At 31.8% G+C, this 23,007-nt stretch overlaps 2 protein-coding genes across 2 annotated transcripts; one reads left to right on the top strand and one right to left on the bottom strand.

The window, feature by feature from the left end:
• Positions 1 to 2,290: 2,290 nt before the first annotated feature.
• LOC111711939 (uncharacterized) lies at positions 2,291 to 6,794 on the bottom strand. The gene is made up of 8 exons (XM_023486422.1): positions 6,753 to 6,794; positions 6,408 to 6,430; positions 5,858 to 5,902; positions 4,453 to 4,503; positions 3,707 to 3,743; positions 3,272 to 3,381; positions 3,078 to 3,186; positions 2,291 to 2,499 (listed from the first exon to the last, which is right to left on the bottom strand). The coding sequence occupies exons 1-8, from the start codon at positions 6,787 to 6,789 to the stop codon at positions 2,420 to 2,422; spliced, it is 492 nt and encodes a 163-aa protein (XP_023342190.1). The 5' UTR covers positions 6,790 to 6,794; the 3' UTR covers positions 2,291 to 2,419.
• A 14,331-nt stretch (positions 6,795 to 21,125) lies between these two features.
• On the top strand, positions 21,126 to 22,984 carry LOC111711941 (uncharacterized). Its single transcript, XM_023486423.1, has 4 exons — positions 21,126 to 21,523; positions 21,721 to 21,796; positions 21,909 to 22,082; positions 22,243 to 22,984. Exons 1-4 carry the CDS (start codon positions 21,129 to 21,131, stop codon positions 22,870 to 22,872), a joined length of 1,275 nt encoding a protein of 424 aa, XP_023342191.1. The 5' UTR covers positions 21,126 to 21,128; the 3' UTR covers positions 22,873 to 22,984.
• The last annotated feature ends 23 nt before the right edge of the window (positions 22,985 to 23,007 follow it).

Genomic DNA, 23,007 nt, shown 5'->3' with positions numbered 1-23,007 from the left:
TATTTAATATCAATTTTTTTTCAAATTTTTTTTAGTTTTTTTAGAAATAAAGTTCTAAAGTTTGGCTCGAAAAAGTTCTCTGGAAAAAAGTCTAAAAACTAAAAGATCTTTAGAAAGAATTTAGAGAATTTATTTTTTAAGAATTTTTTTCTTGTTCCAATTTCATACTAAAAAAGTCCTGGTATCCAAAACCCAGGACTTTATTTCCAGTGACATTTTTTCTTAGGACTTCAGGAAATTGGGACTTTTACTATAGTTTTTTTTTCTACTTGATTTCAGAAACTTTCTTCCCGTGACACTATTCAATTATTTAGAAAATTCAATACGGGACACATGCGCGCCGGAAGACATACTTAAGTTTAAAAGTCGTCTATACACATTTCACAGTTTTATGGGTACCACTATATACGATACTTAAATTTATATTTTGTTTGTACGTCAATTAGCAATTTTTTAATAAAAAAATTTCTTTTTGCACTCTAAAATACGAAATAAAAAAGTTGCTGAATTGGTAACAATAGTTGAATGGCTGCCGAATTAGCGATAAAAAATCGCTTATATTCAACAAAAGATTGCTTATAGTTGGTAGCCATCCAACTTTTGCTACCAAATAAGAGATTTTTTTGATTGCGTTATTTAGAGTTTTATTTTCAAGCCTTAATTGAATAAACTTTACCATGCAAATATTGTTGTTTTACATAATCTAGTAATATAACTGGGTAAGCTTAATAGCTTTGTTAAGATTTCAAAAATGGAAAAATTGTTTTCTTTTTCTTGTTTTAAACTTATGAGAAGGATGAAGGAAGAATAATCCTTGAGCAAAATCAAAAGTTTGATTTCAACTTGAAAAAGTTTTACGAAAGATAAAAGTTTCTAGTTTTTTCCCAACAAACAAAATCAAATGTACAGTGTGTTCCAATTTTTACATGCTAGAAAGGTACCTGGAGAGTTAACCACAAAGGATGAGACTGCTTTGACGAGTTAAAACTCTTTAAATATGGCGCCCAGAATGTTAAATAATTGGGTTACTGTCACGGATACAGTCTTTTCAATAACTATATTAAATGGTTTTGCAAAAAAAAAAATTCAAGTTTACAAGAACAGGAAACCATGAATATAAGAAAAAAAACTGAGCAAATTCCGAACAATTGTCTTTGAACTTCTGAAGTCACATATTTTGTTGACAACCCTGCAGTGTACAAAAGGAATTAATGCTTATGCTAATTAATAATTGTAGCCACCAATGTGCAAACTTTAAAACTAATGCAATAGAGAGCACAGACAACTGTCAAATGTGTGACAAAATATCTGCTGCAGGGTAACATAGGGCTGGGCACGTTCCAACTTTTGTTAGCCGTTTCGTTAATAGTTAGTTCCAGCTGTTCGTTTCCTTAACGGCATTTTCCATTGTTTTTTTTAAATTACCCTTTTTACTAACGGCGTAGATGGAAAATTTTCAACAATCGTTATTAACTCTAGCCCTTAATAGAACCGTTATTACAAAATTAGCCGCGTTAACGGCTCAAAGCGGTCAAACAATTTTCGCTAACGGTTAAGTGTCGTTAACGGTATATTACAGTATTGACAGCGTTAACGGCGAGCAAAATTTCATTAACGGTTCATGAACACAGAAGACGACATTTAAAAACATCAAAACACGAAAATTGTTATATTTTCATAAAGGAATTTCATGCAATTTTAATGGGAAAATAACGAAATTTAACGTTTTTAACTTTTTCTTTAAAGTTCTAAATCGTAATTTTTTTTCTTCAAAAACGGCTGATCCGTTTTTTCAACGATTTAAAAATTAAAGGTTTTTTTGCCGTTCGTTTACGAACTCTTCCGTTAATTTTCGAAAACCTCCGTGTCGTTAACGGAACTTTGCCCAGCCCTAATCAATCAATAACTATGGGGAAATAATTAAAGGACGATGTGAAATCATCTTTAATCTTTGATCCAAATTTTCTTTGTAATTAGAAATTGTAGCTTTTAAAATTGCAGAGATTATAGTTTTGTCGAATGGTTTTGGTCTCATAAGGGAATCCATTGCATGGGCGGTTTTTAACAGTTTCCAAAAGTACATATGCAATAATGCAAATACATATCTATTCTATTTCTGTTGAATCATTTTGCATGTGATATATTTTTAAAATCAATTTTTCAAGGGATTTGTTTAAAAAACAAACATCAAAAATAGAGAAATATTTTCAAAATTATTATGCTTATCAAGATCTACATCAGAGTTGCATTTTTCGTTAGCCTTCTTTTATTTCACTCAACGAAAAACATACAAATATAGAAATATACTTATTAATAAATACATGTATGAGATAGCTTTCATAAGAAAAATTACATTAAAATTAGTAAGTTCTACTTTTTTATATTTTAACAAAATAATACTCGAGTTAATTTTTTGAACTTATTTGTTTCCTCCCCCTGCCCCTCCTCGAAGTAAACCAGGATTAGGTTTTAACCCTCCAGCGAACAGATCTCCTAAACCTAAACATTTTTAATGAAAAAATCTAAGAAATCTAAATTTCAAGAAATATTAAGGATAATACAAATATGTATTCAAACCACAAATATTTAAAACAATTATAAATTAACTATGATAATACCAATAATATTTTTATTATTTAGTTATAGCATTTTCTATTATCATAACAATAACTAGATATATCTCCAGGACGTTGAATTAAATTTTTTCTTTTTTTAATTAATTTATCTTAGTAACTTTTTATAAACCATTAACTGGAACTATTCATGTGACCCTAAAATTAAAATAGTAAATACCCACAAAGGATGAGACTTTATAGACAACTTTACGGCATTTATTGAGTTAAATTTTTATACATTCATGCTTCATTGCATTTCAGGGGGAGAAAGTTCCAAACCGTGCTTATGTTCCAAACCGGGGTCAAATCACGGTTTGGAACTTTCTTCCCCTGCAGTTCAAACAAAAAAATTTTTCTTTACAAAACAATTTAGTAAACCATTTAAAGACTACTGAAGATTGAAGGCAGAGGTGAAATCTAGCATTCAGATACGCATGTGGAAAGAGATTTGGTTCGCTGTACCTGCAGGAGACCCTCTCCCCCGACCCTTGCCGCCAGGAGGTGCACCTAGTAGGGCAGCTAGTCCAGGAGGACCGAGTTTACCCGCCACACCCTTTTCTGCTTTACAGGACTAAAATACGCAATCATTAAAACCAGATATATGGTAAACGGATATGTAAATAATAAAGAAAGATATATATTTATTATTTTTCCACCTGTTCTGAATGATTTTGTGCTGATCTTTTGGTTTGTTTGTTTGTTGGGTTGGGAGCAGCAAATCTTACTTTTTCCACATCAACCCAACCGTGGGGGGTGGAGACCTTTCCTAAATACTTCTTCTTTATTTGATAGCTATTTTGTACAAGTTGTACATAAACGTACATAAACTGTACAAATTAGATTCTATTGGTCTCGAAATTATTTTGAACACAGATAGAGATACAGACACAGTTAGTCGAAACACAGATAAAAATACATATACAGATATAAAAAAGCCTCGATCGATGAAGATGAAAATAAAGATATCCGAAAAATTAAATTTTAGATTTGATTTTTTTGCTAGCTCTTCGGTTGTTTTTTCTTTTTTTTTCTTATCATTGTTTTTATTTTAGAAAAATGTTTGTGTTTTTATTAATTCTTTGTATTGTAACCTGAAACAATTGGTGCACTTTTATCCACAGTAATTTGCTGAAGAAATATTATTTAAACAATTAATTATTGTATTATATCATTGGTGATCACTGTTGTTCTCCCATATTCTCATTTTAAGGTTGTGTGAGTTTAGGATCAAGATCTTTAGAACTTGTACGTACACTACTTGCAAACTATAACCTGCCCGGAATTTGTTGTATAAATCTGTAGAAACCTGTAGAAACCATGGGAACCTGTAGAAACCTGTAGAAACCTGTAGAAACCTGTAGATACCTTGGGAACCTGTAGAAACCTTGCGAACCTGTAGAAACCTATAGAAACCTGTAGAAATCTGTAGAAACCTGTAAAAACCTGTAGAAACCTGTAGAAACCTGTAGAAACCTGTAGAAACCTTGGGAACCTGTAGAAACCTGTAGAAACCTTGGGAACCTGTAGAAACCTGTAGAAACCTTGGGAACCTGACGAAACTTGGGGTAAGGGTGAAAAAAACATGAGATAAGGGCGGAGAAACTTTGTGCGGAATGTACATTTGATATCCACAAAAATGGTTCTCATTTTCCCCGGGAAATTGAAATTTCCCTTCAGTGTTAAATTTAAACAGGTTAATATTTAAGATTAAATAGCTGCAACTCATTATTTTTCAGAACTTTTCAGCTGTAACTTAAATTTCGCGCATTCTTTAGTTTTAGACTCTGAAACTAATAAAACCAAAACTTGGATTTAAGAATATTTTAAATAATCTTTCCTTTGCTAGCCCTTCATCTCTAGTTTGCAATGCAGTCAGTACATTCTTCCTCTAAAAATACAGATAAAGAAAAATAAATAATATTTATTGCTACATTTCCAGACAGGAGATAAAAATCAGAGGGATATAGCATTCAAAAGATAAAAGTCAGAGGGATATAGCATTCAAAAGATAAAAATCAGAGGGATATAGCATTCAAAAGATAAAAGTCAGAGGGATATAGCATTCAAAAGATAAAAATCAGAGGGATATAGCATTCAAAAGATAAAAATCAGAGGGATAAAGCATTCAAAAAATAAAAATCAGAGGGATAACGCATTCAAAAGATAAAAAAATAAAAAAATTCTTAAAGGACCATTTACACGTATTGTTATTGTTTTCTTCAATACACCCCATTTTACATATTATGTCCTTGAATCAACCTTCTTTGATGGTAGATACAAAAACGACGATATATCTTTCTAAATGCTGCTCATGTTATAGGTATAGAGGGTACTGCTGAAGTTAAGCCATGCACCACGCTCGCTGCAACTTTTTTGTCGGTGTTAGGTGGCCGGATCAAATAAACTTAAAAAGCGTAAACTTAAAATAAAAATAATTTGCTAAGATTCATGCGCATAACACCCTTTTTCAAACAAATTTTCAAATGTAAATGATGAAAATTCGCTAAATTTGTTCGACATAATTTTTAACATTAAAAAAAAATATGTATACAATTTTCAGAGGGAAAAAGTTAAAAAAAAAACTTAATATGAGTGTCAATAATGTTTTCCTTCCCCTTTCCTTCATGGTTTGTTTTGAGCTTAGGAGGGGGGGGGGAGGGGGTTAATTTGTTGAGTTTGTTTTCTAGTTTTTACATGATGTAATGATAAAATATGTCAATATTGACATTCTTATTTTGACGTCAAGTGGATTTGTAAGCATGAAAAAGTTTCTTTCATGCACAATAATTTTTAAATCTAGAAAAATTTTATATTTTGTCATAAACCTTTCAACTTGAAAAGAAGAGTCAATAAATTTTACAAGAATTTCTGGAAAAGAAGTTTGACCTAGGAGCAAACTTGTAATTACTTGTATGTTTTGTTGCCATCAATCTATTTGTATACAATACTATTTTCCTTATAGTTTCTATTAATACATTAAGCTTTTTTTTCTTGCAGCCTTGCTTTATAATGGAATATTTTGCGTATATTTCTTGTTTTAAATTTAGATTTCCAACATTTTTCGAAAATCAACACTTTTTGTAACTTTTTTTTTTTAAAAAAGGCGAAAAAATTTGATCTCTTTCACTAACTTCTCAAAATTTTAAATAAAATAACGAAATTCGAATGAGACACTGAACCCTTGCCCTTCCAGGGGGGGGGGGGGATTTATAGCCATTTGATCTATATTTAATCTATATTTCCTGAATTTCTTCTTCTGGACTCCATTGCGGTTTTTCAGTGTTTGCCTGCAAGATAAAAATGAATTATACACGCTACAGTATTATTGTAGTTTTGAGCTGTTAAGTTTTTAAGAAACTTATAAATTTAAAATAATATTAATACAAACAAAGGGATCGAGTCTTTGCCACAGACTCAAATGTTCTAATTTATAAACCTTTTCAACCTGATGGTGGAAACCATTGATATTTCAAGTTTAGATTATTAAATCTGGCTGAATTCATAGTTTGTAATATTTAAGGTTTACAACATCAGGTTGCAAAGATATCAGAAAAATTGAGTTTGTTGCAAAAACTCAATTCCTTTACTCAGAGGCCGTATTTAAAGAATTTGAGCTGCGACTCAAATATGGTTGGTTTCACTTGGTATTCATTGTTTTAAGTTTTCAGCCGGCGCTCAATTGAAACTGGTTTTTGGGGGATTTTAGACGCCACTCAAATTCATTAAATTCGGATTCAGGACTTATTTCCTGAATTTAAAAAAAAGCAAAACATAAATGTAAAACATAAGCACCTTATTAAACCCCGGAGTTCCCACTAATTAGCTTTAAATGGTAAATTTTTCCATTTAAAGGAATTGTTTCCAAATTTGAGTTCTATTTTTTGCAAACTAAAGATTCAAATGAAACAAACATTTTTTATTAATTTGTATAGAATTTATTGCGTTTTTAAAAAGTTATTGAAACTAGAATATGGTAAACGATTAATAGTTTTATTTGTATAAAAGTTTACTATATAATCAATAATATTCGTAAGATATATTAGAATTGGATATTAGGGCGAAATGTCAATTTTTAGATAGAACTTCTTCTTAAACTTCATAATCCAGAATTGTTAATTTTTTAGTTAAAACTTATTCCTAAGGCAGGGCCAATACTTCCTTTCATAGTTAGCATTATTTTTTTCTGAAAAAAGTTTGGAATTGAACCATGTACATTGTACAATGTATAGTAGAGATGGGAGCGTTCGACTTTTTTATAATTTAGTTCGTTCATCGTTCGTGAATGACCTATTTCGTTCGTTTTTTCTTCAATCTTTCAAAAAAATATCGATTTTGTTTGTTCTTAAAACTATCGTTCTTAATCTCGCTAAAAAATCATTTAAACGATTTCAAATTGTTCTTTTGTTCGTTTTCAAAAAACGATGGTTTTTTTCATTTCTCTGAACGATCCAAGTCATTTTTCCATCGTTCGTTTTTTTGTTCTGAACGACACTATTTTTCGCAAAATTTTGTTCGTTCTCAAAATGTTTGTTCATTCACTAAACGATGCCCATTTCTAAGCGTACATAGATTCATTCAGCTTACATTGTGGGCATAAAACGTGCTGGTTCCACTACACAGGGGGTAAACTAGAACGGCTGGTAGTCTAGTAAATGCCGGTCTAATCCACCAATTAGACTGGTGTAATTTCAATACAGTACAATTTCTACCTACACCATAAGATGCCGTGCCAGTACAACAGAAAATTAATGAATACACTGTAGTTTACTGTGTGTGACAGATTCCATTATAAAATATCACCTTATTTTCTTAAATCAATATAAAATTCAAAAAATGCATATAATCTCAACTGTTGATATAAAACTCGGGATTCAGGAGTACTTTGTACATTATACAATATAAATTTTTCAACATTTTAGATTACCCTCGTAAAAATTGTAAAAGTATAATGCAACTATATAGACTTTCATACTTAACCCTTTTCTAGGGGGGGGGGGGGGGGGGGGGGGGGGTCCCAGGAACTCAATAACGTTTTTTTGAACTTAACTTAAAAGTATTGGTCTGAAGCTGTTCATTTTTTTTACTTTTCTAACTCACACAGTCACCTTTAAAGCCAATTCGCACATTTTCAGTTTTTCCCGGGTTTCTTCACAATTTGGCTCAGTTACTGGATTTTGCAATGCAAATTTGGATTAGTGAAAGTCAATTTTTTTTATTCGCAGATAATTGAAGTAGAGATCAAAATATTATCAAATGTTATAGATTTGTGTCACAATAAGAAAATATCCCCCCCTCCCCCAAAAAATATATTTACACCATTGTTGGTATCTTTTTTGTTTCAATTAGAGAAACGATTTGAGTACCTGAGAGTAAAATACACATTTTGTTCCTTTTTTTCAGTCGTTCAGTAAAAATTGTAATACGGTTGATTTTAAAATGATCATTAATTTTCCTTCTATTTCGTTCATATCTCTAATTAAGCGATCGTCCAATTAAATCGTTTGTTCAGTGAGATCATTAATGTTCAGCAAAATCGTTTGTTCAATAAAGTTGTTAAAAAAACGAAAGTTTTTAAAAGGTCATTCGAAAATGACGTTCTTTTAGTAAAAAACGATAGTTTTGTAAAAAGCTATATTTTTTTTTCAAAAGTTTGTTAAAAATTGTTCGTTAAGAAAAAATCAATTATTGTTCCTTTTTACTTCAAATTTATAAATCGTTTATAAACGGTCTGACTGATCAATAAAATGCGAACGATCATCACCGTTTTTTAATCTATCGATTGTATTTTCTCTGAACGATCCAATTTTTTCAACCAATTCTGAATTGGAGCTTAAAACCTTTGGAGATCACTGTAAAGACTAACTAAAGTTTTTGTATTTGCGAATTATTTACATTAAAATTTACAGATCTTCACAATGATAAAGTTATTAGAATCTTTTAACAGATAGAAAAAGAAATAAAAAAAAGTGAATATGAAGAGGACACCTGTTTATCTCCTGATTGCATAACATCACTAGAATGAAATATTTAGAAATGACGGATCTGAGGGAACTGCAGAGAAAGCCAAGTATATCTAAAGTATTCATATATGTGATGATGTAAGGGATTTAAACAGTCTACACATATCCCCTCCTTCAGGACATAAATAGTGGGTAAAAACAAACAGACAAACAGAGATAAGTACTTGGTAAAAGAAAACCCCCTCTCCTCTTCCTTTAGGACATATAAATATGGATAAAAAAAAAAAATAATAAATGGAAAGCTAGGATTACGAAACCCAAGGGTGTAATGCAAGGTAAGTTCAATGCGGTCGTGTATACTCTGCGTACACATTGAAACCAGTTCGTTTAGTATCCGAGGTGGTTAAAAGCATTAAATTTTGATAATTGTGATAATTCACATAATAGTTTCCTATGACCAGTATATTTCATTGATTTTTTATGTGAAAGATGGATCCTATGGCAGGCTTTGACATCTGTCTTGTGTTTACATTACCGCCCAGAGACAGTACACTGCAGTACAAAAGATGTGTACACTTCTGAAATAACTTTCCTTGCATTACATCCTTGACGAAACCTAAACTATTTCTTAATTATGCTAATTTTTTAACCTTCAAACCATGCGCATGCAGAAAATGCTTTTTTTTCAGAGGATAATTGCATATTTTTGCGGTTCCTTGCGCACCGAGAGAGTGGTGATTTTTTTAATGAAAATATTGCTTTTTGTGCGCAATTGATGGTCCGTTGGGGATTTCTTGACAAGTCTGTGTTTTTGAGTGTTTGAGTTTTTAAAATACCAATTAAAGTTCTACCTATATAACGAAAACTATAACTATTGATTTAATATAATATCATTAAACGTTGATAAAAGCCCATATTACTTGGATGGAAAAATATACTTAAAATTTTTTTCCAGAGCAAGAACGCATTGCAATTTTCGTAGTCAATTGCATGTGTCCGATAACTAATCTGGCTGTTTAAAGTAATAGGCCATAACTTTTTCTAAATAAAGACGACTTTTCCAGCCAAATTAGTTTATTTCTTCATCTATTCTCCCAATAAATAATATTTCCTGCAATGGATATGCTGTATTATATCAACTGATGTAATAAATGTAATTTATCATGGAATTGTAATTCTATTTTATATTCATGGCGTGTCAATATTGAGGTATAAATATGAAAGTAAATATATTTTATATATTATATACGATATCTAATCCAGAGGGAATCATGAAATGTGAGAGATGGTTTATACAGTTATGATACAGTGTGTCACAGAAAAAATGACAGTTAATTAAAGTTAAAAGCAGGTAAATTACAATTCAATAGGACACTCGTTCAAGCAGTTTTAGTCACAGTCTGTCTTAAGTAGAACTTTATACTATTTTATATATTTTAAAGGGAGTGTTCGCAAAAAATGAAAGGGCGTATAGGCTTAATGCGATAAAAAAGCGCTTTTTATCGCTACTAATCTTACTTCTATCTGTTGCGTCTATAAGGAGAAAATTGTTAAAGACGTCTCACACCGAATAACTTAGCGGCCATACAAATTGAGAAAATTTTGTGCATGTCATATTTGAGTTTGCAAAGATTATATGTGTGTTTGTGATAATTCAATGTGTTTGCAAGATATCATTTTTGTGTATATCTTGTATGTTCATGTGTCTTGCAATATTTAATTTGTTATTTCGATGGTCTATTTGTGATAAATAAAGCTTAATGTGTGGTTGCGATATTTCATTTTTTGTGTATGTTTGCGATATTTGTGTGTGCTTGCGATATTTGTGTTTGTTTGCGATATTCGTGTTTGTTTGCGATATTTGTGTGTGTTTGCGATGTTTGTTTGTGTGTGTGTGTGTTCGATGGTTCTGGATCCTCGTAAAATAGTCGAGTAAGGATTCTCCAGTCGGACTGTATCCACAGAGCCCGGAACATTGTTCAAAAATCGAAGTGAAGTTATGATTTTGTAAACTAGAAATATTTTATGAGTAGAACAATTTCTGGATCATATCAAAATGATCAATTTTTCTTCAAATATTGTAAAAGCCCATGTAGATTAGCAAAACAATTTATTTTTATGGTTTTAATGTTTACATAACCTCCCAACCAGCCCCTACACCAGGAGTAACGTAAACAAACAAACATGATTAAAAACAGATTTAATAAAACAATTTCATTAGTTCCGATTAAATTAATAATCCGATAATAATAATTGTTTAATTGTGAATTTGCAGAATACATCTATTTGGGCTAAAAAATAGCAAAAATACTTTTGTAATCCTCAGGAGAAAAATCAAGTTTTATTCAATGTTTAAAGTTTTTGTGTTTACCGTCATAACCTAGATTTTAGCTTAGACTAAAATTACTTATAAAAACGGAAATGAATTCCTGTATTTGATGAAGCTCGTGCAAAATTGCAGTTAGGGTCGACTAGACATTAACCCCATGTTGTTTTGATTTTATTAAAGATAACGTCACAAATATTTATTTCCCAGAAAAACCAATAAAATCAACAGTTGTATACAAAAATATAAAACCTGCATTAGAATTAATAGTCCACTCGTCAAAATAATGATTTTTTGCTAAACTCTGAAAGCAGAGGGTTTGGAGGAGGCTAAATTTTAAGGTCACTACATTTTGAAATTTAAAGCATTCTTAAAGAGTTGATTGTTTTTGGAAATACACAACATATCAGAATGAAAGGTAAGCTGAAGTAAATTGCAGGTTCACCCCACTCTAATAGTTGTTTGATCCGAGCCGGCACAACATGTAGTGTAAATGCATTCAGTCGTACGGTCCAGTCTAGACTACCCGGTGTAAAGTCGACCCCGCAAGTTTTATGTCACAAATGTAGCCTGGCAAGATCACAGTGGGTAATAGATTGAAATCTCTTATGTTTTCATTCATAACTCCTTTTGTCAAAAAGAAGAATAGAAAATGTTTGATATCTAGAATTTAACCGGATAAATTTGCTTTTACATTCGTGTGCAAAAAATCAAAAGTACAGAAACAAAAAGTTGCAATGTCGCGTAAAGTTGTCCTTCTCCTTCTGCATTTCTAGTTTACAGTGAACTAGAAACACAAGTTTAGTTTACAGTGAACTAGAAACACAAGTCTAGTTTACAGTGAACTAGAAACACAAGTTTAGTTTACAGTGAACTATAGAAACGCTGAAAGATGGCCGGATCTGAAAAAGTGATATTTCTAATCTTTCAAAGAAAGGTCACTTCAAGGTTATAATGCAAGGAAAGTTAATTGCAGTTGCGTATACTCTGCGTACATATTGAACCAGTCCAGTGTTAATGTAATGCCGCAAATATATATATTTTTTAATTGAATATTTTTATGGAGCTCTTTAAAATTGTTTCCTCATATTTATGGCTAGATTGATTGATTTTATTTCTAATGTCAATTCGAAAGTTTAATTGACTTTCATTGTGATTTCAATTAATCATCTATTTAATAAAGAAGAGAGGCTTGTAATGCAAGGAAAGTTAATTGCAGTTGCGTACACTCTGCGCACATATTGAAACCAGTTCTCTCTGGGCGAAATTTGTAAACAAGAATAGATGCATCAGTGTTCGTCTAGTATCCGAGAAGGATAAAAGCATTAAATTTTGATAATTTTGATAATGCACATAATAGTTTCATTGATTTTTTTATGTTGAAAATGGATCCCATGTCAGGCTTCGACATCCGTCTTGTGTTTACATTACCGCCTAGCGACATTACACTCCAGTACAAAAGATGCGTACACACCTCTGAAATAACTTTCCTTGCATTACAACCTTGGGTCTCTTGAAGTTTCACAGGCAATATCCAGGAAACAAAAAAGAGTATTTTAATTCATAAATTACATTTTCGAATTTAGGATTTACATTTTATAGAAACTAATTATTGACGATTTCTTCATATTTGCTTCATATTTACAATTTAGAAATTCCATTTAACTGCTGTCAAAGGGCAAATAACTTTGTTTTCTTATTTTTCAGAAAATTACAAAATTCGTGATTGTGTTAATTGCAGAGGTACCCGCCGTTGTCCTGCACTTGGCCATACTGTTTTAATTTGTGTGGTAACTTATATTGAAATTGTCCATTGCTCATGGCTGTTGTCCTTTAGCCTTGTTTTTTATTCAAAAACTCGTCAAGAACTTTACAAAAGACGACCTCTAAGCTTAAAATATATTTAGATATGCCACCTATGCTATGGTCTCAAAGTAGGAGCATTTTTTTTTGTTAAATCTCTTAAGCATTGCAGGTTGACCGGCTACCTTCCTGAAAGCCGACCTGCTACTTTAAATTAGAAGGCGTTTTCCATGAAACGTTACAGAAACTTTATATTGCTACTTCTACCAAGTATTTAAATTCTATTTATCTAGAATTTAGAGGATTTACCTCCGTTTCCTTTCATTATTGCAAAAGTTGAAGCTCTCAAGAGAGGAAGTATAAAGTACTTCCGTCTTTAAACACAACTATACACAACTTCAGTCAGGCATTAAACTTCTATCTGATAAAAAAATGGCTGAAGACAGTTTGACTCAACACAAATTTTGATGAAATATAATTTCAAAATAATCGTATTTTTGTATAATTTTTGCTTTTAATTGTTTAAACTGAGTTTTGTCATTAACAATATCAAAATTCGACAGAATTTGAAAAAACTGGATTTAATAAAATTTTCAAATGATTTTATTAATTTTTTTAAAAATTCAATTAAATGTAAAATAAGAGGAATCTGAAAAGTAAACAAAAAGTGTTTTGAAATATTTTCAAAAAAATAAGTTTGATTGTTTGAAAGCTAGAAAGATTTAAAATAAAACAAAAAAGATTAGTTTTGTAAAAATTCCGTCTGCAAGGTGCACTGAGTTTAATTTATATTTAGTGTAGGCAGTAACTAGCACTGAACACTGGGTTATAGACTTTGCAGGTTTTAATAACAAACAAACACCAGCCACTGTTCTACAGGGTGTCCACAAGAACATGAAAATTGAGAGGCATCTTGTAAATGTCGTCTTTGATCCATAAAAGTTGTGTTTAAGCTTTTCAAAAACATTTGTAGAAAAAATAATGTTTTTAAGACAACTATTCTTCAACAAAATTATTCAAATATTTTAATTTTTAAAGCAAAAAAAAGGCAGATCTTCACATTTTTCTATTGTTTCAAGAATTGAATCAACTCGTAATTGTCGTAAAACATGTTAAACAAGAAATGCCGCAATATACATTGAATAAGAATACGGGTACATGGTTTTCTTTACAAATCCAATTTTTTTTATTGAAATAAGTGTCATATTTTGAATTTATATTTGCCCATTTAACTTTTTAATTTATAATTTGTAAGATTTAGGCACCTAAATTTTCATAAATACATTTATCTAACCCCCACTGTATAACGTAAAATCAGCATTTAGAATTAGTTAAATTGGATACTTTGATGCATATTTTTACATATGCATGTATTGAGAAAATTGTAAAAAACGTTCGTCGTGTACAGAGCAGAATCCAGCAGAAAATTTGAATAAACGGATTTGTGACTTCTGATAGATGGACAGAGACAAGAGATAATAGGAAGCCAAGTGGACAGTGTAACATTAGGATTTCTATCCACTGTTTAGAAGAAGAAAATAATCAAAATTATTTGAAAAAAGAATGACGACAAATGACAATAAGGAATAAAGTAATTATTTAGTTTAGTGTTAACAATGAAACATAATTAAGTATAATTAGGAATATAATAATCAACAACAAGTAGAACCATCATAATTTATCAGGACTCAAGGTTTTTTTTCCATTTAAAGGGACTATGGACGTAATTTCAAGATTCAGAACGGTACCCTTTAAAGCTGATCGAGCATTATAGAGATATCCATGTGTGCAATTTTAAAAATTGATTTTATATTCGTGGTTTCTCCTTCAAAAAGGCTCGCGGCTTTCTGCTACAGGTGCAATGGCGGATCTTTAAGCCATGAAAACAATAATATCTGCAGTTGTAAATAAAGCATGTCCTTTCTAAATGGATGGTCACGTAATATTTGGTAATCTTGAAGGTTTTCAATCAGAACTCCTTTTACTGAATGGCTATTCACCAAGACAAAGATATTTGAAATTTGTATTTTATAGACAAATAAATTAGCTTTTTTATACTTTTGCGTAAAATCAAACCTAGAGGAGATATGACGTCACAATAATGTAATTTTAAATAGATAAAAAATTACAATCAGGGGGAGAATCAAAAACCGTGGCAATGTTTTCCAATTAATAAAATTGGTTAAAAGATTAAAGTTTTACTGAATAAATATTACAGAGACGAATATTTAAGATAATTTGGTACGTAGTTTGTACTACGCAGATTTCCAAAAATGTATTTTATTCGTAACATTTGTGAAAGATTTAGAAAAATATGACTGCACTATGTTTTCTAAATGAATTTTACTAGATGATGCTTTTTAATATCTACTTAAAAATAATTTCAAAGAAGACTCCAGAGACGACTGTACGGAATTTTACTGTCTCTATTTTATTTTTAATTACCTGCACCTGTGAATTTGTTTCATTCGTTGCCCAATTAAATCTATATATAAAGTTATAATCTCTGTTAGTCTGATTGTTTGTATGTCTGATCCTAACTCCCGAACCCCTTGACCTGATCTCATCTAATTTTTGCTTTTTTATATAATATATCCAGGGGAATGGTTTAAAAATTTGCCAAAAAAAATGGATATTAATGGGTTTAGGGCAAAGCAAATTTAAATCTGAAGTTAGAACACTTGTCTGATTATTGAGGTGATTTTGGAAAAGTTAGATTTTCAGCTTATACTTTTATAAGGAAAGGGGAGACGTGGGGAAGGGGGGGGGAGTTGAAATAGTAAAGACTAATAATTATTTTACATAAAGTTTACATTATGCACATCAATCATATATTTAGATACAATATTTTAATATGACCATTAATGGCATTTTCTTTTTTTTGTGGAACCCTAGCAGAATAAAGCCTGCACTATGCTTCTTAAATATTTAATGAATTGTAAATTCAAAACTCTACTTCATTTTTTTGCTTCTTTTTTTTATCTATTTTTTCTTTCTCTGCTTATTTTCCTCTTTTTTATTTATTTTCTTTTTGATTCTCTTCTTCTTATTTCTCTTCTTCATATTTCTATTCTTCTTATTTCTCTTCTTCTTATTTCTCTTCTTCTTATTTCTCTTCTTTTTCTTTTTCTTTTTCTTAATTCTCTTCTTTTTATTTCTCTTCCTCTTATTTCTCCTCTTCTTATTTCTCTTCTTCTTATTTCGCTTCATTTTATTTCTCTTCTTCTTATTTTTCTTTTTCTTATTTCTCTTCTTTTTATTTCTCTTCTTCTTATTTCTCCTCTTCTTATTTCTCTTCTTCTTATTTCGCTTCTTTTTATTTCTCTTCTTCTTATTTTTCTTTTTCTGATTTCTCTTCTTTTTATTTCTCCTCTTCTTATTTTTCTTTTTCTTATTTCTCTTCTTTTTATTTCTCTTCTTTTTATTTCTCTTTTTATTATTTCTCTTCTTTACTTTTATTCCTTTTTTACTATTTGTTTGTTGTCGAGTTAAATTCAAGATTTTTAATCTACGTTCTTGATGATTACAAAACTTGAATTTAAACCTTAAACAAACAAAAAGTAAAAATCACAAAAAAACAAATTGTCATGCATGATACCTCAAAACAGTTGCATACACATAGATAAATACCAATTTGAGGGGGATAATAAACTTAAAATTTAAGCTCAAATATTTTTATGATAAACCAAAAATTGACAACAAGAAAAAAACAGAAAAGAATTACATATAATTGGCACATATATTGGCCGGCGTAGTACAAACAGACACGTTTATACAATAAACAGAAAAGAATTACATATAATTGGTACATATTGGCGTAGCACAAACAGAAACGTTTATTCAATAAATAGAAAACAATTATGTTTAATGTATTCAGTAATTCACAATTGTTTTCTATAATAAATAGTAAATATACATTATGTTGAAAATCTAACTGATTACACGCAACAAACTATTTTATACCTACAGTGATAACCAAAAAAATATGGAATATCAAGACAACAATAAAATTGAAGTTTTAAAGCAAATAACTTCACTAAAAAGTAATTAAATCCATTATTACATGAAATGGGTCTGTTTTCGCTGCAAAATTGCTCTGCTTTCTGTTCATTGGACTGTTAACACTCCTGTATGCCGACATGCCGAGTCCATTAGCGCCTGATCCAATCAGGGTTAAGTCGTCTGTTTTGTGTCTTTTCTGAACCAATAGACATTGCATGGCGGTAACATCTATCTTTCTATCAATCTCATCATCCAATTAGAGCTAAATCCTTAAATCGGCGCTAAGCAGTAAATGGAAATATTTACTTCTACTAAAACTAGAGTGTTAAAAGTCATAGCTTGAGTCTAAAAGGGTCCTTCCTAGTCTATCGTGGATTTCAGATATTTGCATATAAATCAAATAGTTTTAATAATAAAGACTTACACCGTCAAACTTCTTTCTTTAAAATAATCCTATAAAGTAACTAAAACTATATTAATATCCGCCTTTCGAATGTTTATGAAACTGTCCCTTGAAACAGTATTGTTTACTATAGTTATGTTATTAGTCTAAAAGTAAAATCTTGTGAGGAAAACCACAAGAGAATTATTAAAGATAACTTTTACGCACTTTTACCCTAAACTTAAGTTTTTAGATTTATGCTTACCTTTCTTCTGCTTGTTTTTTTTCAAGATTTGAAAAGATTTCATTGTTGTAAACTTTGATGATTCATGAAATTTTGTCCTGGCTCTTCGACTTTTTCATCAGAGTGTTTTTACAAAATTTTGAAAATCTTGTCAAACCATCAATGAATTGTTTTAACTGAAGAATTAGCATTTATGCAACTTTCATCTCTGCAAAACCGATTTAAATCACATCAAATTAATTATATCTAATAATCAGTTAGTCAGTAAAAACTATATATATACTCCTGATACAAATTGCAGAATGTAATCTAGAAAACAAGTAGAATTACTCTATTCAGGAATCTCACTTATTTACAAATTAAATGTTTTACACAATAAACTGGGAAGACGAAAACAGTATTGTGATATTTGTTTTACCAATATCTTTATTTCTTGGAATCAGACTTAATAAATAGAGAGCCATGATGTTATCTAATTATATTTTTTGTTCACTTTTTAGTTTAGTGACACATAACTTTAAATCTAAATGTATAATTTTAAAAGAGTATATTCTATTGTAGCTACCCCCTCCCCCCTATAATCCTTGGGCCAGATATATCTAACCCTACCTCTGCCCCGCATACCTACCCTACCTATCCGCACTGACCCATTGTTTCTGTCGCTAACCGAACCCTGCGCTTATAGTTAGAATACCAGAGAAGGGTGGGTGTTTAAATCTCCAGGGCGGAGATTTTGGCTAGGATTAAAATCAGTTGGGGACGTACCGGTCCTCTTTAAGAGAGGAAGGAGAAATGCCAAATCCAACTCCCCGTGGTGTTTTGAGGGAAGATCTGAGTCCGGAGAAACAGTCAATCTTAGGAACAGACACTTCAGACGTTTTCCTAGCCATGGGTTCAACAAGGATCGCAGGAAATCCGAACCTGTGGATCGACGGCTGTGTGAAGCCCCGGGATACAACAAAGATCACAGAGACTCATGGGAACCCAACCCCGTGGAGATCTGGATGGAGAAGAGCACAAGGAACTCGAACCTTTGGAAACTTATAGTAGCAGTATATCTACATCACGTGGATTTAACGGTTCTGTCAATATTCCAGAAAGCTGTGACTTTCGATCACAATTTCTCCTATTAAACATCATTTTTCAGCCTTCTTTCTTAAATACTTTTTTGCCGGCATATACGTTTTGAATAAAAAGTATAAAACAAACAAATCCGTAAGTTTAGAAATTGGTAAATTAAAAAACAAAACGCGTATGATTTTAAATAGAAGAAACCGAATGTCTCTAACTCTCGTTAGTCCGGGGTGACATATCACCCCGGATTAACCAGAGTGCGCAGCATTCGGTTTATTCTATTTGAAATCAAACGTATTTTGGTCTATAATTCAACAATCTTTTACCTTATAGATTTGTTTATTCTATACTTTTTCATTCAAAATGCATATGCCAACAAAAAAGTATTCAAAAAAAGGCTAACAAATTATGTTTAATGGGTAAAATTTTTATTGAAAGTCACAGCTTTCTGGAATATTGACAGAACCGTTAAATCCACGTGATATATCATTCCTTTTATTCAAAATTGTTTACAATAGAATACAATTTGACAGAATTTAAAGGACTCATAAAAACAAACTTGTATTTTTCATCTGAATGCTACAAATGGGGTCGAAAATAAAGGCAATTACTAATCTAAATCACAGAGTGTATGTTTGTTAACAAATATTATATTTAAAGACACTATCTTTATAAGTCCTTGATTGTCCCGCATTTATTCGCGTATGAACAATTTTATTATTGACTGAATATTATTGAATATTTACTAGCTGAAGTGCCAGGCGTTTGCCGTGAAATCTAATCGATTTTTTGTAAGTAAAAAAAATTTCAATTTTGGAACATACAAATATATCTATATGAGCGAAGAGCTTTATTATATGTTAAGGTAAAATGAAAGGCGGTATAGGCTAAAACCTAGAAATCTTGAATGTCTACTAAGCCTGGATATCTCTAAACCTTGGATATCTATACATCTTTTGAAGCTTTCTTGATATTTGTCGTGGACCTTTCCCGTAGAAGTTATGAACAGTGAGCGTACACCCCGAAGTTCTTCTTCAATCCTTGAGTAGTCCGATAGATCCTCATAACTCTTGTTTAAGGAAGATTTCAACTCCAAGTACTTCAATCCATCTATGATCGACATGCTGAAATAGGATATGTTTGTTAAGATTACATATATACTTTTGTAGTTAGCTCATAAGGAAGTAGATTTTTAAGTGTAATGGGTAAAATATTTCTGCAATTAAAGGTTACAAAATAATTATAGATTTATCACTGAGATTACAATGGTTTAACTAGTTACATTGAATATTAACAAGTAGTATGCAACATTGCATGATCATGTAATAGCATGATGGGTTTACATTTGTTAGTTGTGTTTTTAAAATATCGGATTAAAACAAAATTTTTTGGAAAAAGAAAGAAAATAATTGGCGTGAACATTTGTTAACTGGTTAAGGTTTGAAGAGAGCAGAGGTCTTCTGACTATTTGTTAGTTAGATTTTATGTCAGATATAAGTGCAAAAATTGACTTTATGTTGTACAGAAGAATAAACTAAAATATTTTACTTAAAGATAATTCGTTGCGTGTGCATTTGTTAAATGGTTAAAGTTTTTTTTTTAAAAGAACAATTAATTATTGGTTAGGATTTATGTCAGACATAAGTGAAAAAATTGAATTTATGTCAGACAGAAGGATAGAACTAAAAGAAGGATAGAACTAACATAATTTACTTAAGGATAATTCCTTGCGTGTGCATTTGTTAAATGGTTAAAGTTTTAAAAAGCAATTAATTATTAGTTAGAATTTATGTCAGACATAAGTGAAAAAGAATTGAATTTATGTCAGACAGAAGGATACCCCATAGGGGGAAAAGAGTAAAGAAGGTATACCTGGTATTGTTAGAGTTGGCCAAAATGGAGTGAGGGGGGCTAATGTGAAATGGTTGTATTTATAGCGCTTGGCGCGCGGTAGTAATTATTGGAGATGGAGAGGGAGGGGTTAAATATACATGAAAGGGGACAAAAGTTCAACAAGTAGGTATTGTTTTAGAAATCATGTTGTTAAAAAAAAAAAATTAATATTGCACGAAGGGGGGGATTATGTAAACAGAGAAATTCGAAGAAGGGGAATAATAGAAATTATTAATGTATAGAGTTTAAGTGCCTAGTTTTTATTGAAAGGAATCGGTTATTTTTATTGTAAGAAAATAAAGAAGAAATTCTTTTGTTTAAAATAAATGTGGGGATTATTAATTTTGTATGAAAAACAAAATTATGTTACTTGACGATTCACAAAGAGTAGTGTTGATCGGTTCAGTCGTTATTACGCTCATAGGACACAGACAAACAGACAGACAAACAACGAAGGTGTAATTTTTAAAGACAAATAGAAAAAGAGATAAATAATAAATAAAAATTGTAGTAGAAGGGGAAGGTTTTAGCTTCAAAGTAGAGTGTGGTAAGGTAATAGTGTTGAAATGAAGATGAAAGCGAGAGTCAAGGTGAATGTGGGTTGTGTGTTTGTTAGAGAGCGGAGAGTACAAAAGTTTAAAGAATACACAGAAACGGTGGTTGAGCGTAAAACCGGTTTCCGTGGTAGACACATGAGTTATGTGAGCGGGGTTAAACATGCAGTATGTAAAGTAGCACGAGGCTGGACAGAGGTACGTAAAACATTGAACACGTTGNACGGAGTGAAATAAATAAGTACTTACTAATATACGAATATTTTAGATTGGAGATGTGGAACGAAGATTCCCAGTATGATGAGCCGGGAGACTTCGATGAAAACAGCGTAGATATGACAGTTGGGCATGTTAATGCAGTGCAAAAAGTACAAATATCTAATAATATCCAGATAAATGTGAAAGTCACTCCAATAATCGAAAGAACAGTTGGGTTTAGTTATAATTCTACGGTGGCGGAGGATACAGAGAAGCTGTTGGTGACAAGGAGCGATGATGACACAGTAGCTGATAACATAACGGAGAGGATTAAGGAGATCGTTACCAGTGTAGTATCCAAGGAGGTTGAAGACGAGACTGGAGGGAGTGGAAGCAGTACAGCGTATATCGTGGTGATTGTAATCGCCGGGTTATTGATTATTATCATAATTTGCATCTGGTTACGTTACAGGTAAGATTGAGAAAGGTAAAAAGAAGAAGGAAAAAAAGGATGGAGGCAAAATGGTTAGATTTTAAGAGAGAATTTTTGTATTCTAATAGGGGTAGAATGGAATAAGAGGGAAGTGAACAAGGTTAAGGGTGAACATGAGAGAAAGAAAGGAATGGAATGTGGACAGAATATTAAAGTTATAAATTATTAATATGCAGGAATACTCTGCGCTGTGGTGAGAGATACCGGAAGGACGCTGAAAAGAGTGATTGGTTTCAGCGAAAATTTCGGAAGGTAATATTTAAAATATATATGAGACATTAGACAGGAACATGTTGGTGTAAAGGGGAATATTAAGAGGAGGGGTAATGAAAATGCTAAATGTTTAATGATTATAAATTTTTAGGATGGAGAGGATAAGGTAGAGCGGAAGATTGAAATAAAGGTTGTTGGGAGAGAGGGTTTGACAGAGGCAGGTGGGGAGTCAGGTTATTTTACTCCAGTTGCGAGTAGGCCTACAGAGGGGGATCAGGACATCTCAAACTTAGGACGGGGACTGAGTGCAGCTAATGAACTGAAGGTAAGAGGGGAGCTATAAATGGTTATAAACGGAAAAGGGCCGGATGGGCGGATGGGTAATTAACATAAAGATTGTGGGGGGGGGGGGTATTAAAAAAAAACAAATGAAAACGTGAGGGTTTTGCAATATAATTTGCAATAAAAGAAATATTATTGTTTAGGATTGTACGGGGTTGATGAACTGGAATTATTCCAGTGCCGAGTTCGAGGATAGTTTGTATGAAGATGTACAAGGGCCAGATGAAGGTGATGGAACGGGTGACGGAAGGCGTAAAGAGACCACGGAGGAGCATGACGATCAGAGAGGACATGATATAAACGGAGTTTTAGTGGGAGGTGATAGACTGAATCATGCAGATCATGGGAAAAGAGAGGATGGTGGCGGGGAAGTACAAAAAACGAATGTCAAGGCTGGGATTGAGAAGTCGACATATAGATATGAGAATGTCATTGAGCTACCCATAGTACCTATGCCATTGGGGAGGCTCAATAAGGAAGGACAGGACCGGTACAGATTTAAAGAGATGCGGAAAAATGGTATAAACGATGATGCAAGCTCAGAGTTACAGAAGAGGTTTGTTGAGGGAGTAGAAGAAGCTATTGCTAATGTGGACGCAGCTTATGGGGACGGTGAGGAGAGGTTGGTTCAAGCTCTGGAAGATCTTGAGGGCAAGGTATTGGCAGAGAAAGTTGAGGAGGAGGAGTTAATGCTGCGAGTACATCAATTTTATGATGCAACACCCAGACGGAGTGCTCGGTTGGCCAAAAAAAGGTTGGAGCCGAAGGAGTAGGGGAGTGGATTGGAGAGATAATTATAAGAGGAAAGAAAATTAATACACCATGTGATACGTTTAGTAGACCGAGGTTAATGAGTATAAATGTTTTGTGTGTTGTTAAGCTTGTGAGTAAAAATTGAAATAAAAGGT

Source organism: Eurytemora carolleeae, unplaced genomic scaffold (genome assembly GCF_000591075.1).
Source record: "Eurytemora carolleeae unplaced genomic scaffold, Eaff_2.0 scaffold1210, whole genome shotgun sequence".
NCBI lineage: Eukaryota > Metazoa > Arthropoda > Copepoda > Calanoida > Temoridae > Eurytemora > Eurytemora carolleeae.
The sequence above is the reverse complement of the archived record's forward strand: the minus strand, read 5'-3'. Positions and strand labels throughout refer to the sequence as shown.

What these genes read in the sequence shown, in the direction of transcription:
- LOC111711939 (XM_023486422.1), bottom strand. Translation starts at nt 6,789, where the DNA reads ATGCTAACTATGAAAGGAAGTATTGGCCCTGCCTTAG. An exon ending in GAACTCCGGGGTTTAATAAG is followed by an intron (nt 5,903 to 6,407) that starts GTGCTTATGTTT and finishes TTTATCTTGCAG; the next exon opens with GCAAACACTGAAAAACCGCA. An exon ending in AAGTGCACCAATTGTTTCAG is followed by an intron (nt 3,382 to 3,706) that starts GTTACAATACAA and finishes AGAAGTATTTAG; the next exon opens with GAAAGGTCTCCACCCCCCAC.
- LOC111711941 (XM_023486423.1), top strand. Translation starts at nt 21,129, where the DNA reads ATGTGGAACGAAGATTCCCAGTATGATGAGCCGGGAGACTTCGATGAA. An exon ending in TTCAGCGAAAATTTCGGAAG is followed by an intron (nt 21,797 to 21,908) that starts GTAATATTTAAA and finishes ATAAATTTTTAG; the next exon opens with GATGGAGAGGATAAGGTAGA. An exon ending in GTGCAGCTAATGAACTGAAG is followed by an intron (nt 22,083 to 22,242) that starts GTAAGAGGGGAG and finishes ATTATTGTTTAG; the next exon opens with GATTGTACGGGGTTGATGAA.